Source organism: Anomaloglossus baeobatrachus, chromosome 2 (genome assembly GCF_048569485.1).
Source record: "Anomaloglossus baeobatrachus isolate aAnoBae1 chromosome 2, aAnoBae1.hap1, whole genome shotgun sequence".
In the NCBI taxonomy this organism is placed as follows: Eukaryota; Metazoa; Chordata; class Amphibia; order Anura; family Aromobatidae; genus Anomaloglossus; species Anomaloglossus baeobatrachus.
In genome coordinates, this window is record NC_134354.1 from 326843580 (window position 1) to 326858327 (window position 14748).

General features: G+C 46.9%; 1 protein-coding gene across 4 annotated transcripts in view; it reads right to left on the bottom strand.

The window, feature by feature from the left end:
* Positions 1–835: 835 nt before the first annotated feature.
* Positions 836–14748, bottom strand: part of RPS6KA1 (ribosomal protein S6 kinase A1) — a 652732-nt gene continuing 638819 nt past the window's right edge. For all 4 annotated transcript variants that reach the window (XM_075335914.1, XM_075335912.1, XM_075335913.1 and 1 more), the window contains 2 exons: positions 10956–11093; positions 836–1878 (listed from right to left, as the gene is read on the bottom strand). In XM_075335914.1, coding sequence (XP_075192029.1) covers positions 1756–1878; positions 10956–11093 — 261 coding nt within the window. In that variant the 3' untranslated portion in view covers positions 836–1755. The remainder of the gene's footprint in view (positions 1879–10955; positions 11094–14748) is intronic.

Sequence of the window (14748 nt, forward strand, 5' to 3'; positions counted from 1 at the left end):
GTAAACACACTACCAAGAGTGTAATTTTTCCCCCGAAATAGCAAGGTTAGAAAATCATATATAAACTAGATGTGCCCAATAGCAGCACATTTTTTCACAAGCCTGACCTTTAAGAAATGTGGTCAATGTAAATGAATATCCCCTCTTGATTTTTTAATAACGGTAAAATGACTACAGAGCATTGCAGAAAACAGAAAATAACACAAAATTTACAGTAGCTCCAGTATGCACAAACTGGATAATGCATCTTACCAGAAATTATTTGGAGATATATTAGAAATAAACTATACCAATAAAAAGTAGTGTACGTCAATACACCTGAAAGAAAATCAGAAGACAAACCGAGCACGAATACAACCCAAAGTAAGTAAAATGGTCTTATGTTTTGGGTTTTTTTTTACCAGATGTTGCAGAATTCTTGTAAAATGTGCATGGCTGAAAAGTTTATTTTCCTCACCTTGCGTTTAACTGACTTTTCAACTAACTACAAGAAAAGTAGATTGGTTAGGTGTCTTACCCCAAGAATCCTACTTTCACCAGGGGTCTTTGGTCCCTGATTAGTACTAGGTCATTTATGAAAAAAAGCTAGATAAACAGCTAACTGTGTGTACAGCAATGCAGGTTACAGTGGAACAGACTAGAACGTTTCATTATCTAAAAGAGGTGCCATAACAATCTGAGATCAGGTACAAAGAGAAATAGCTGTGTGCTTGGTATCCCTAGGCGGCCATCATCCAGGGAGAATATAAATCCTGGGTGGTCTGTTAAAAGTTCTGAAATGAGCAGATCCACCAGCCAAATTCGACACTAATCAATGAAACTCCAAAACATGGCATGTATTTACCACAAGGGTATCCTTTATTACAAAAAAAGTAGAATAATGGGACAGCCATAGGCATCTGTGGGAGACCTTCTGGAGTTACTGCTGTGAAAACAAGAATCCAATTCATACAGTTTATTAAAAAAAAAAAAAGTGGTACTAATGAGGACAGATTCCAGTGATGAATTTCCAAGCAGATTTTATACTTCCCACTCTTTTGGCATATCATGGCTCGACAATTAATTTCACGCACTCCAGCATCCAATCACACATGTCACTGATCAATATTATATTCCAGAAACCTGATTTACAACTTGTACTGGAATATTTCTCGCAAATTTAGGTGGAAAAGATGTGGGACAGATTGTCTCCTGATGCCTGACCAGAAAAGGCACCCAAGATAACATGAGAATACGTGAAGCACAGTGAGCCCTTAGTTGTACAGATACACTAAAATCTCAGTTTTTATGAACATGGCATGTCTTTGTAGAAGGCAAAAAGAGATTTTTAAAACTCAAAATTTCTGAGAGTTTCATAAGTAAAATAGCAGTGTCTCCACCGTCACAGACAGCTAGAGTACAGACAGCCCTGAGATAGTGCTGCAAAGGGATTAGGATGGCATACAATTATTTAAAGAATGGCAAATGCCACCCTTCAGTGAGAAATATATTCATGTATGCCTCATCAGAACAATTGTACAGTTTGAATTTAGACAATATGCGATGGCCTTTGGATCCTTCTGCTATAAACTAGAAAAAGTAGCACAGTAAGCCCATGCTATACCAATTCCACATTTGCAGAAGGAACACAGGTTTATATTTCATGGAAAAATATGGTGATGCTCCATTGATGTAAGCTGTTAACGGTTAAAAGAGTCACCACCAAAAGTAAAGTCATTATTATAGGAGACACATTCTGGAAGAGGAGAACTCTGGCTACAGAGTGGTAGAGGGCAATTTCTTGATGCGTCGTTGTGCGAGGATGGAGGATTTGATTGGTTGCAATTGAGGAACCGGCATAGTGCTGTTTAAGGCAAAATATGTTGCAGCCATAGCTCCCTAGAAAGTAGAAAGATTAAATTATTACAATGTGATTTACTTATAACAATTTAAAATATACGCTACCATCCATCAGGATTTACCTCTAGAAGGCATTAAGAGTGCCTAATCAGCTTCCCAATACCCTCCTTAGTAATGACCGTATTAGGCCTAAAAACTAAAATTTAAAGCGTAACCGTCGTTTTCATTTAAAATAAACAAATATGTCTGACAAGATATATTATATACCGATTATGATCATATAAAGTAGATATTGGCTCAAACCTATAGTCTTCACTACTTTTCATAAAAATAATTATTTTATTGAGGTCAAAATCACATACATATATAAAAAAATTCTTTAAAAGAACTGAAGTCCTCAGTGGTTGATACCTTTTAATGGCTAACTGAAAAGATGGTAATAATTGCAAGCTTTCGAGACTACTCAGGTCTCTTCATCAGGCATGGTATAACACAAAATCTGAAGAGTCACATATTTATACACAACAGGACATAGAATAGTGTGGTAAAAAAAAAACAAAAAAAAAACAAGTTATATAAAACAGAACTATCTCTATAGCAGGGGGGCAAACTGTTGTGGCCATACATTTTGCTGCAGTTCAGTGTGAAAGTTTTATTGTCCTCTGATTGGGGTCTGGTCCGGGCTGTGACGCGCTCGGATGGTCAGAGGAGAACATCTTTTAACTGATGTAAAAAGACATGAATCCATGAGACACATTCATTCCTACTCTGAATGTGTCAAAGGTCATCATAAGTTTGTACTATCATAGTCTCCTATCTCTCTGGAACTTGAAATTTCCTTTCAATACCAGCAATTTCATGTCCATGATGCTGTGGTCTGAGTTACAAAAATGTTTGGCCACAGGTAGAGCCATCCTTTTTCTCTAATTGTGTGCCGGTGAGAATTCATCCTTGTCCTGAGCTGCTGTCCGGTCTGCCCTACATACAGATCCCCAGTTGGACATTTGGTACATATAATTAAGTACACCACATTGGTTGTGGTGCAGCTGAAGGTACCTGGGATCCAGTACTCCTGATGTGATCTGGGAATCTTTATCTTTTCCGTTGTCAATAACAACAGTTTGCCCCCCTGCCATAGAGATAGTTCTGTTTTATATAACTTGTTATTGACAACGGACAAGATAAAGATTCCCAGATCAGATCAGGACTACAGGATCCCAAGTACCTTCAGCTGCACCACAACCAATGTGGTGTACTTAATTATATGTACCAAATGTCCAACTGGGGATCTGTATGTAGGGGAGACCGGACAACAGCTCAGGACAAGGATGAATTCTCACCACCACACAATTAGAGAAAAAAGGATGGATCTACCTGTGGCCAAACATTTTTGTAACTCAGACCACAGCATCATGGACATGTATTTGCTGGTATTGAAAGGAAATTTCAAGTCCCAGAGAGATAGGAGACTATGGGAGTACAAACTTATGATGACCTTTGACACATTCAGAGCAGGAATGAATGTGTCTCATGGATTCATGTCTTTTTACATCAGTTAAAAGATGTGCTCCTCTGACCATCCGAGCGCGTCACAGCCCGGACCAGACCCCAATCAGAGGACAATAAAACTTTCACACTGAACTGCAGCAAAATGTATGGCCACAACAGTTTGCCCCCCTGCCATAGAGATAGTTCTGTTTTATATAACTTGTTTTTTTTTTTTTTTACCACACTATTCTATGTCCTGTTGTGTATAAATATGTGACTCTTCAGATTTTGTGTTATACCATGCCTGATGAAGAGACCTGAGTAGTCTCGAAAGCTTGCAATTATTACCATCTTTTCAGTTAGCCATTAAAAAGGTATCAACCACTGAGGACTTCAGTTCTTTTAAACAATTTTTTTTATCTCTACTGGCTAACACGGTACAAAGATATATTTTACTCATCTATATATATAATTGCCTTATTCTGTCTGTCTGTCTGTCTGTCTGTCTTGCTCCAAAATTGTGTCCCGGGACATGTCCTTATGGTGACAAACAGCGGATTGGCTGCTGGCCTCGCCATGTCCCCGCCCCCCTGCACGGATTGGCAGCTCGCCTCACCTTGGCTCCTCCCCCCGCACGGATTGGCCACTCGCCTCGCGTCCGCCCCCCCTCGCACGGATTGGCCATGTCGTTACGGTGACAAACAGCGGATTGGCCGCTGGGCTCGCCATGGCCCCGCCCCCCCGCACGGATTGGCCGCTCGGCTTCACGGATTCGCCATGGCCCCCCCCCCGCATGGATTGGGCGCTCGCCTCGTCTCCTTCCCCCCGCACGGATTGGCCGCTTTCCTCGCCCAGGCTCCGCCCCCCCCGCACGGATTGGCCGATCGCCCAGGCTCCGCCCCCCACACGAGGTGAGCGCATCAAGGTCCTGCGGCGGAACGAACACACAACACACACACACAAACTCCAGATCGCATCCACATACTCACAACATCCCGTGATATCGCTTGCTTCTCGGCGGCGATACTGTGTAGTTATCTTCCAGGACCTGCCGGAGGATCACATGGCCGGAAGCATGTGGTATCTCCGGATGTTGTGATTGTGTCAGCGCGTGTATGCGATCGGATGTGTGTGAGTGTATGCGATCGGATGTGTGTGAGTGTATGCGATCGGATGTGTGTGTGTGTGAGTGTATGCGATCGGATGTGTGTGTGTGTGAGTGTATGCGATCGGGTGTGAGTGTGTGTGTGAGTGTATGCGATCGGATGTGTGTGAGTGTATGCGATCGGATGTGTGTGAGTGTGTGTGAGTGTATGCGATCGGATGTGTGTGAGTGTGTGTGTGTGAGTATATGCGATCGGATCTGTGAGTGTCGGCAGAGGAGCACGGCGTGCAGCACAGCTGCTGGGACTGCCCACCGGTGGGCACAGGGAGAAGTGAGGTGTGTGTGTGAGTGTATGCGATCAGATGTGTGCGTGTTTAATGTCTGATGTGTGACTGTGGAGCACGATTGGGAGTGCGCAGCATGGGGGATGGAGCACGATGGGGGGTGCGCAGCATGGGGGATGGAGCACGATGGGGGGTGCGCAGCATGGGGGATGAAGCACAATGGGGGGTGCGCAGCATGGGGGATGAAGCACGATGGGGAGTGCGCAGCATGGGAGATGGAGCACGATGGGGAGTGCGCAGCATGGGGGATGGAGCACGATGGGGAGTGCGCAGCATGGGGGATGGAGCACGATGGGGAGTGCGCAGCATAGGGGATGGAGCACGATGGGGGGTGCGCAGCATGGGGGATGGAGCACGATGGGGGGTGCGCAGCATGGGGGATGGAGCACGATGGGGGGTGCGCAGCATGGGGGATGGAGCACGATGGGGAGTGCGCAGCATGGGGGATGGAGCACGATGGGGAGTGCGCAGCATGGGGGATGGAGCACGATGGGGGGTGCGCAGCATGGGGGATGGAGCACGATGGGGGGTGCGCAGCATGGGGGATGGAGCACGATGGGGGGTGCGCAGCATGGGGGATGGAGCACGATGGGGGGTGCACAGCATGGGGGATGGAGCACGATGGGGAGTGCACAGCATGGGAGATGGAGCACGTTTGGGAGTGCGCAGCATAGGGGATGGAGCACGATGGGGAGTGCGCAGCATGGGGGATGGAGCACGATGGGGGGTGCGCAGCATGGGGGCTGCGCAGCATGGGGGATGGAGCACGATGGGGAGTGCGCAGCATGGGGGATGGAGCACGATGGGGAGTGCGCAGCATGGGGGATGGAGCACGATGGGGGGTGCGCAGCATGGGGGATGGAGCACGATGGGGAGTGCGCAGCATGGAGGATAGAGCACGATGGGGGGTGCGCAGCATGGGGGATGGAGCACGATGGGGAGTGCGCAGCATGGGAGATGGAGCACGTTTGGGAGTGCGCAGCATAGGGGATGGAGCACGATGGGGAGTGCGCAGCATGGGGGATGGAGCACAATGGGGAGTGCGCAGCATGGGGGATGGAGCACGATGGGGGTGAGCAGCATGGGGGATGGAGCACGAAGGGGAGTGCGCAGCATGGGGGATGGAGCACGATGGGGGGTGCGCAGTATGGGGGATGGAGCACGATGGGGAGTGCGCAGCATGGGGGATGGAGCACAATGGGGGGTGCACAGCATGGGGGATGGAGCACGATGGGGGTGAGCAGCATGGGGGATGGAGCACGAAGGGGAGTGCGCAGCATGGGGGATGGAGCACGATGGGGGGTGCGCAGTATGGGGGATGGAGCACGATGGGGAGTGCGCAGCATGGGGGATGGAGCACGATGGGGGGTGCGCAGCATGGGGGATGGAGCACGATGGGGGGTGCGCAGCATGGGGGATGGAGCACGATGGAGAGTGCGCAGCATGGGGATGGAGAGTGCGCAGCATGGGGATGGAGAGTGCGCAGCATGGGGATGGAGCACGATGGGGGGTGCGCAGCATGGGGGATGGAGCACAATGGGGAGTGCGCAGCATGGGGATGGAGCACGATGGGGAGTGCGCAGCATGCGGGATGGAGCACGATGGGGAGTGCGCAGCATGGGGGATAGAGCACGATGGGGGGTGCGCAGCATGGGGGATGGAGCACGATGGGGAATGCGCAGCATGGGGGATGGAGCATGATGGGGAATGCGCAGCATGGGGGATGGAGCACGATGGGGAATGCGCAGCATGGGGGATGGAGCACGATGGGGAATGCGCAGCATGGGGGATGGAGCACGATGGGGAGTGGGGATGGAGCACGATGGGGGGTGCGCAGCATGGGGGATGGAGCATGATGGGGGGTAAGCAGCATGGGGGATGGAGCATGATGGGGGGTGCGCAGCATGGGGGATGGAGCACGATGGGGGGTGCACATCTCCCCCCAAAACACACACACACACATTGCACAACACACCACACACACACTGGGAACCACAAACACTGCCCTACACAGACACCCACACACACAACGCCACACACACACAACACCCAATACACAAACACCGCGGCACACACAAATATACGCACATACTGCACAACACACACATTGCACAAAACATACCTCCCCCAAAACACACACACACACACACCCACACAAACCGCGCAACACACATACACAATGATACAGACACACAGCGCTCTACAAACAAGGCAACACACAAACAACACCGCTCTCACCCCCCGCCACACCCAGACAACACCCAGAACATGTACAGCCTCTACACAAACACTTGCTAACTACAGACAACAACATCTATATATATATATATATATATATATATATATATATATATATATACATACATACATAACAAAAATCATACATTAACTACACAATACGTAAATTCTAGAATACCCGATGCGTAGAATCGGGCCACCTTCTAGTCTATATATATAATTGCCTTATTCTGTCTGTCTGTCTGTCTTGCTCCAAAATTGTGTCCTTACCGTGACATGTCCTTACGGTGACAAACAGCGGATTGGCCGATGGCCTCGCCATGGCCCCGCCCCCCCGTTACGGATTGGCCGCTCACCTCGGCTCCTCCCCCCGCATGGATTGGCCGCTCGCCTGGCCTCGGGTCCGCCCCCCGCACGGATTGGCCGCTCTCCTCGCCTCGGCTCCGCCCCCCCCTGCACGGATTGACCGCTCGCCCAGGCTCTGCCCCCCACACGTAATGGCTTCTCGCCCCGAGGTGAGCGCATTAAGGTCCTGCAGCGGCAGAACACACACACACGCACACACATAAGAACAGACACACACACACACACACTCACATCACACTTTCACACTCACACACTCACACACACTCACACACACACTCACACTTTCACACACACACTCACACTTTCACACACACACTCACACTTTCACACACACACTCACACTCACACTTTCACACTCACACACTCACACTTTCACACACACTCTCTCACACTCTCACACTCTCACACTCTCACACTCTCACACACACACACACACACACACACACACACACACACACACACACTCACACACACTCACACACACACACACTCACACACTCACACACACTCACACACACTCACACACACTCACACTCTCACACACACTCTCACACACACTCTCACACACACTCTCACACACACACTCTCACACACACTCTCACACACACTCTCACACACACTCTCACACACACTCTCACACACACTCTCACACACACTCTCACACACACTCTCACACACACTCTCACACACACTCTCACACACACTCTCACACACACTCTCACACACACTCTCACACACACTCTCACACACACTCTCACACTCACACACTCACACACTTTCACACACTTTCACACACTTTCACACACACACACACACACACACTCACACTCACACACTCACACACACACACACTCACACTTTCACACTCACACACACACACTCACACTCACACACTTTCACACTCACACACTCACACTTTCACACACACTCACACACACTCACTCACACACACTCACACTCTCACACTCACACACTCACTCACTCACACACTCACTCACTCACACACTCACACACTCACACACTCACTCACACTCACACTCACACTCACACTCACACTTTCACACTCACACACTCACACACACACTCACACACACTCACACACACTCACACACTCACACACTCACACACTCACATACTCACATACTCACATACTCACATACTCACACACACACACACTGACACTTTCACACTGACACTTTCACACTGGCACTTTCACACTGGCACTTTCACACTCACACTCACTTTCACACACACACTCACACTCTCACTCACACACTCACACACTCACACACTCACACACTCACACACTCACACACTCACACACTCACACACTCACACTGACACTCACTTTCACACTCACACACTCACACTCACTTTCACACACACACACACACACACTCACACTCACACTTTCACACTCACACTTTCACACTCACACTTTCACACTCACACTTTCACACTCACACTTTCACACTCACACTTTCACACTCACACTTTCACACTCACACTTTCACACTCAAAACATAGGGCATTGCATTGCATAGGGACTTAAGACGTCGCTGAACGGGGGCGTCACTAACGTAGGACGCCGACCCCCGTAGTGTAGGAAGGGAATAGGACAGGGATAATATCTCTCCCCTCTCTCCTTCCTCACCTTTTATTTCAAGTGTTTATATATGTATGTGATTTTGACCTCAATAAAATAATTATTTTTATGAAAAGTAGTGAAGACTATAGGTTTGACAAGATATATTACAAAGCTGCCTCTTTCTCTGCCAGAATTGTTCAAAGATGCTTATGTGTACTATTGATTTCTGAAATAAAAATTAAAACAGTTATGCTTAAAGTGTTGTAAAGCTAAGTTTAATTGTACCTTATTGGAGACCACTAACAATCAATGATAAAGCGCAGTGGAAGCACTCCTACAATAGTATAAGTGATATCCCAGGGGTGTACAGAGAGGAGGAAAAGAGGGGCGACTTCTAATCCTTTCTGCACACTGGGATGTCAGTCACACGTATGTGGGTGTGTTTCCAGTGAGCTGTATCATTGACAGTGCTCTCAGACAATGATAACAGGGAAAATGAAAACTCAGTTTTTAAACATTTATATTTAGGGCTAAAGCAAGCATCTTTAAAGCGTTTATGAGGAGGCTGATGGATGTGATAGTGTATTATCACACAGCACAGTACATATTTCTATTGCACAGATAGCTCATAAAAAATACTTAAGAAGAAGAGAGAATCTCCCTGCAGAACACCTTCCTGTGTCCCCATCTAATAAATTATAAAAATTGCAGCAATCTGCCCAACCCACCTCTCCATGTATACAACTTTGTACAACTGCAACCTGATGTTGCCGTGTGGAAGCCAACTGTAATTGACTTAGTGCTGTTCAAATATAGCAGCATATATAAGATTCTTTGCTTTCAGTTATGTTTAAAGTTGGTTCTTATAAACAGTACTAGCTGTACTACTCGGCTTTGCCCGGGTTAATAACTGCTGTTTACAAAATAGAATGTATTAACAAAAATGTATTATGCACACAAAAACCACAAAACAAATAGATAGAAATGTAATTATTAAAAGTCAAAAACTAAGCTAATAGAAGCATTTCACAACATATATTTCAACACCACAGATATACCACACAGATTTAACTAAATTGGCCACGTAATGTGCTCAGTCTGCCTCTTTCCCCCATCTGCCTCTTTCCGCCGTCTGCCTGTCTCTGTCTGTCTCTTTCTTTGTCTGTCTCTATCTCGGTTTCTTTCCTCATCTGTCTCTTTCCCAGGTCTGTCTCTTTCCCAGTCGGTCTCCCTGTCTCTTTGTCTGTCTTTTCCTGTCTGTCTCTTTCCCTGTCTGCCTGTCTTTGTCTGTCTCTATTTCTCGGTCTCTTTCCCCATCTATCTTTGTCTGTCTCTCTGGCTGTCTCTTCCTTCCCTGTCTCTGTCCCTATCTGCATGTCTGTCTCTTGCCCCATCTGTCTCTGTCTGTCTCTCTCTATTGGTCTCCCCACCGACATCTTATTACCTCACATATAAGCTTCTTATACTATGAATGTCTTTTGTTCCTATAGCAAACACTCACAGCTCCTACTAATAACCTGTAGTTCCAGGCTCCATTTACTTTAATGAAGGAATGTTTTTTGGAGAGGAACTGTAAAGCGCGGGGTTACATTTTCCTGTCAAAACATAGTCTACGACGTTCCCTGGGTCACATGAGGTGTCTGCAAAATTTTGTGATTGTAAATGCGATGGTGCGGATAAACTTTTCGTTTCACTTTTTCCCCATTATGTAGATAGGGGCAAAATTGATTGGTAAGTTGGAACGTGCGGGGTTAAAATTTCGCCTCACAACATAGCCTATGATGCTCTCGGGGTCCAGACGTGCGAGTGTGCAAAATTTTGTGGCTGTAGCTGCGATGGTGCAGATGCCAATCCCGGACATACACACATACATACACACACACACACACACACACACACACATTCAGCTTTATATATTAGATTACTTGTAATGAAGAAATGTTTATTGCAGTGTCTGTTACTAAATGGCAAAAGAAGGAAGCTTCACCTTCACCAGCTGTGCATCCTGTCTATTCAGCTGGCTCTGAGGTAACAGGTCCCGTTTTGTGATCCACTCATGTTGTAGAACTTGACGTGCAGTGAGTCGGCAAAGAGGATCCACGTGCAACATTCGAGACACTAGGTCCTAAAAAAGGAAAGAAAAAAATCTGCTTATAGACAAAAGTCCAAGTTAAAGGTCCTTAATAAATGTCTCAAAGACATAACTGCACACTGAGCAAAAATCTCTTTGGGTTAGTCTGTTGCCACCGGGAGGTTGACACTAACAATACATCTTAAAGGGAACTGGTCACCAGATTTGGCGAATATAAGCTGCGACCTCCATCAGTGATCTCTTATAAACCGCGTTCTTGAATACTGTATATAAGAGCCCAGGTCGTGCTGTATAACGTAAAAATCACTTTTATAATACTCATTTAGGGGGTAGTCCGTTCTGATGGGTGTTGCTGCTCTCCGGTCAGGTGGCTCCTCTCTACTGCAATCACTGTCCTCCTCCTAACCAGCCCAGTATGGATGACGCGTCCTCAGTCATCCACACAGGACAGCATTGTGCTCCTGTGCAAGTGCACTTGTTGTGAATGTCATCCAAGGTGGTGATGGTTTGGAGCTCCCTCTGGTGGTCAGGGCTGGGGGTGAAGCTGACTGTGACTCAACAGGTGTGGGAGTTAATTGGGAGTTTAGGTAGCCCAATTGCAGATCAGCCTGGGCTATATAGTAGAGCAGTGTCTGCTGGGTGGGGCTGGTGATAGATGTTTATCCTCAGTCTCTGAATTGGCTTGTAGTTTGTCCTTCAATTTATCCTGTGCCTGTACCATTCCAGATAAGTTTCAAGTTCTTTGTTTTATTGCCTGATCCACACTTGAGGGTGGTTGTGTTTCTTTTCATTTTGCTTAAAGTCTGTTTTCTTGCAGGAGAGGAATTGTCTTTCTGTTTTGATGAGCATGGGGATTCCCCCTCTGCAGGCCCCACTGCAAGAAAAGGGAGATTCTCCCTGTTCTATTTGATTATTTGCACTTTTGTATTTCTTGTGGGGTTTTTTGGTATTTTGTTTCTCCCATTATTTCCCAGAGTACCTGATATAGTGGGGGAGAGTACATGTGGTCTCAGTATTTTTTTTATCAGGAGATTGGTATTTTTGCAGGGTTTTTTGCTGGCCGCAATCCGTTATCTGTCCTGTCCTATCTAGGAAGTCGGGCCTCGCCTTTGCTAATCTATATTTCCTATCTGTGCATTGTGTTTTCTTACATCACCGTTGGCTTTATATGTTGGGGCTTGCTATTCCTTTGGGGACTACTCTGAGGCAAGATAGGTTTCCTCATTTCTATCTGTGAGCTGTAGTAAGCTTCTACGGCTGAGACAAAGCGTCTAGGTGTGTTTAGGAATGCTCCACAGCTTCTTCTAGTGTGGTCTGACAGATAGGGGATTGCGGTCAGCTCAGGTTCCAACTACTCGTGTATTTCTGCTGATGGGATTTTTGTGATCGTCACCGGTGACCAGATCATAACACGCACTTGATCTACCGTACTCAGGGCAGCTTGAAGTAATGTAATGCCTAGGTGCAAGGAAAGGTTAAGGACCGCCCGCGCATGCACACCACAATAATTTGATCTACCCTGAGCAGGGCAGATCATAGTGCACCTGCCCAGGACTGAAATGCCGGCTTGTGTGGCTGACTTAGGACGTGTCATGCACACAGTCCTCAGAAGAGGAAGGACAGCGATCGCCGCAGAGAGGAGTCACCGGACCAGAGCAGCGACATTGGACCACTCCGCCCCCCTAGGTGTTATAAAAGTGATTTCTACATTATACAGCGTGGCCTGGGTTCTTCTATACAGCATTCTAGAATACTGTATATAAGAGCCTACTGTGATGGCTGCAGCTTACAGTCACAGCTTACAGTCGCCAAATCTGGTGACAGGATCCCTTTAAAGGGAATCTGTCACCTGGTTTTTGCTATATAATCTGAGGACAGCCTCTCTTCTCAGGCTGTGTGCTGATAATGGTTTTTTCACTTGGCGATGAAATAGCTAGAACTTGCTGGCACGGCAGTCCGGTACGCCCCCTCCTGTGCTTGATACATCACTATCAATGTACAATATCTATTGCGAGCCTGGTGTGGCCAGGGATAGCTCTCTGTGCTCTGCTGCTTTGCTAAATTTAAAAGCTCTGATTGTGTCAGAATGGCTGCAGGCAATAATATAAGTGATACATAATTGGATCCAAAGTCTCTTTGCCTACCTCATACTGCTCTCAGATGAGGTAGCAAAAACCTGTTGACAGATTCCCTTTAAAAAAAAGTTGGCTCCTCCTCAGCAGACTATAGTTCATCTGCTAGCACCAAGCCTCCTTATTTGTTTGTTTTCTCCTACTGCTTTCTCATGAACAAGAAAGAAAAAACTACCGCACCAGGGCAACGGGATGAGCTGGGACGAAGCACAGGGATTGGCACATCTAATGGATGCACCACTTCTGGAGCAGCTGTGGCCTGCTATTTTTAGGCTAGGAAGGGCCAAATGACCATGGCTCTCACATCCTGACTATACCAGACCCCAGCTGTCTGCTTCACCTTGGCTGGTGATCCAATTTGGGGGGACTGCACATTTTTAATTATTTATTTATAAATAATAAAAAAAAACCAGCCTGGGATGCCCTCCGTTTTGGATCACCAGCCAAGATGAAGCTGCCAGCTGCAGCTGTCTGCTTCACCTTCACTGGCTACCAAAAAAGGGGGGCCCCACGTCGTTTTTATTTAATTTTTGGCTAAATACAAGGCTAAGCACTATTTAGTGCCACATGAAAGTCCCTAAAGGATGCCAGCTTAGAATATGCAGGGGGTGGGACATTATATATGTGTGTTTGATATACATCCATCTTAGCTTTTTAGGCTGTGTGCCCAAGATCAGAGTTTGCAGCCTTTTGGACGCAGAGTGTTTTTACTGCATCCATGACACTGCATTGTACAGTACAAACGCAGTGGAAGTATTTTTAGAAATCTGCCCACTGTTCTTCTTTTCTCTGCAGCATAAACTGATCTGCGACGCCGCTTCCTCAGCTGCAGCATGTCAATTTATGCTGTGGAGACGAGAGTATTCTCTGAGGGGAGAATAGAGCTAACGTAAGCAGCAGCCCGAACTCGGATCGTGGGCATGGCCAGCTGCACTCTCCTGTGGGCAACACTCGCATCTCTGTAAGAGGGCTGGCACTGAGTACTAGACGTAGTGTCACCAGATCGTGGGCACATAGCTTAAAAGTGAGAAAATTGGCTCTACAGCAACATTTTTGTGAAGTACCTGTGGATTCAAAATGCTTACTATACCCCTGAATAAAATCCTTCAGGGGTCTAGTTTCCAAAATGGGGTCACTTGTGGGGGTTTCTGCTATATAGGTACCTTAGGGGCCCTGCAAATGTGACATGGTGCTTGCAATTTATTTCAACTTTTCCAAAATTCAAATTCAAATGGTGTTTCTTCCATTCCATAGTTACATAGTTACTCAGGTTGATAAAAAGACCTAGATCCATCTAGTTTAACCTTCCTCCACCAGCTCTACATTTTGTCCCTAAGTCATTTATAACCAGCAATGTTATGTGTACTGAGGAAATCATCCAGCCCTTTTTTTAAAAGCCGTTATAGTATCTGCCATTACTACCTCTTGTTGTAGGGCATTCCACAGTCTGACTGCTCTAACTGTAAAGAATCCTTTCCTATTTAGCTGCCGGAATCGCTTTTCTTCCACTCGCAGTATATGCCCCCTGGTCCTTAGTATTGTCTTTGGAAGGAATA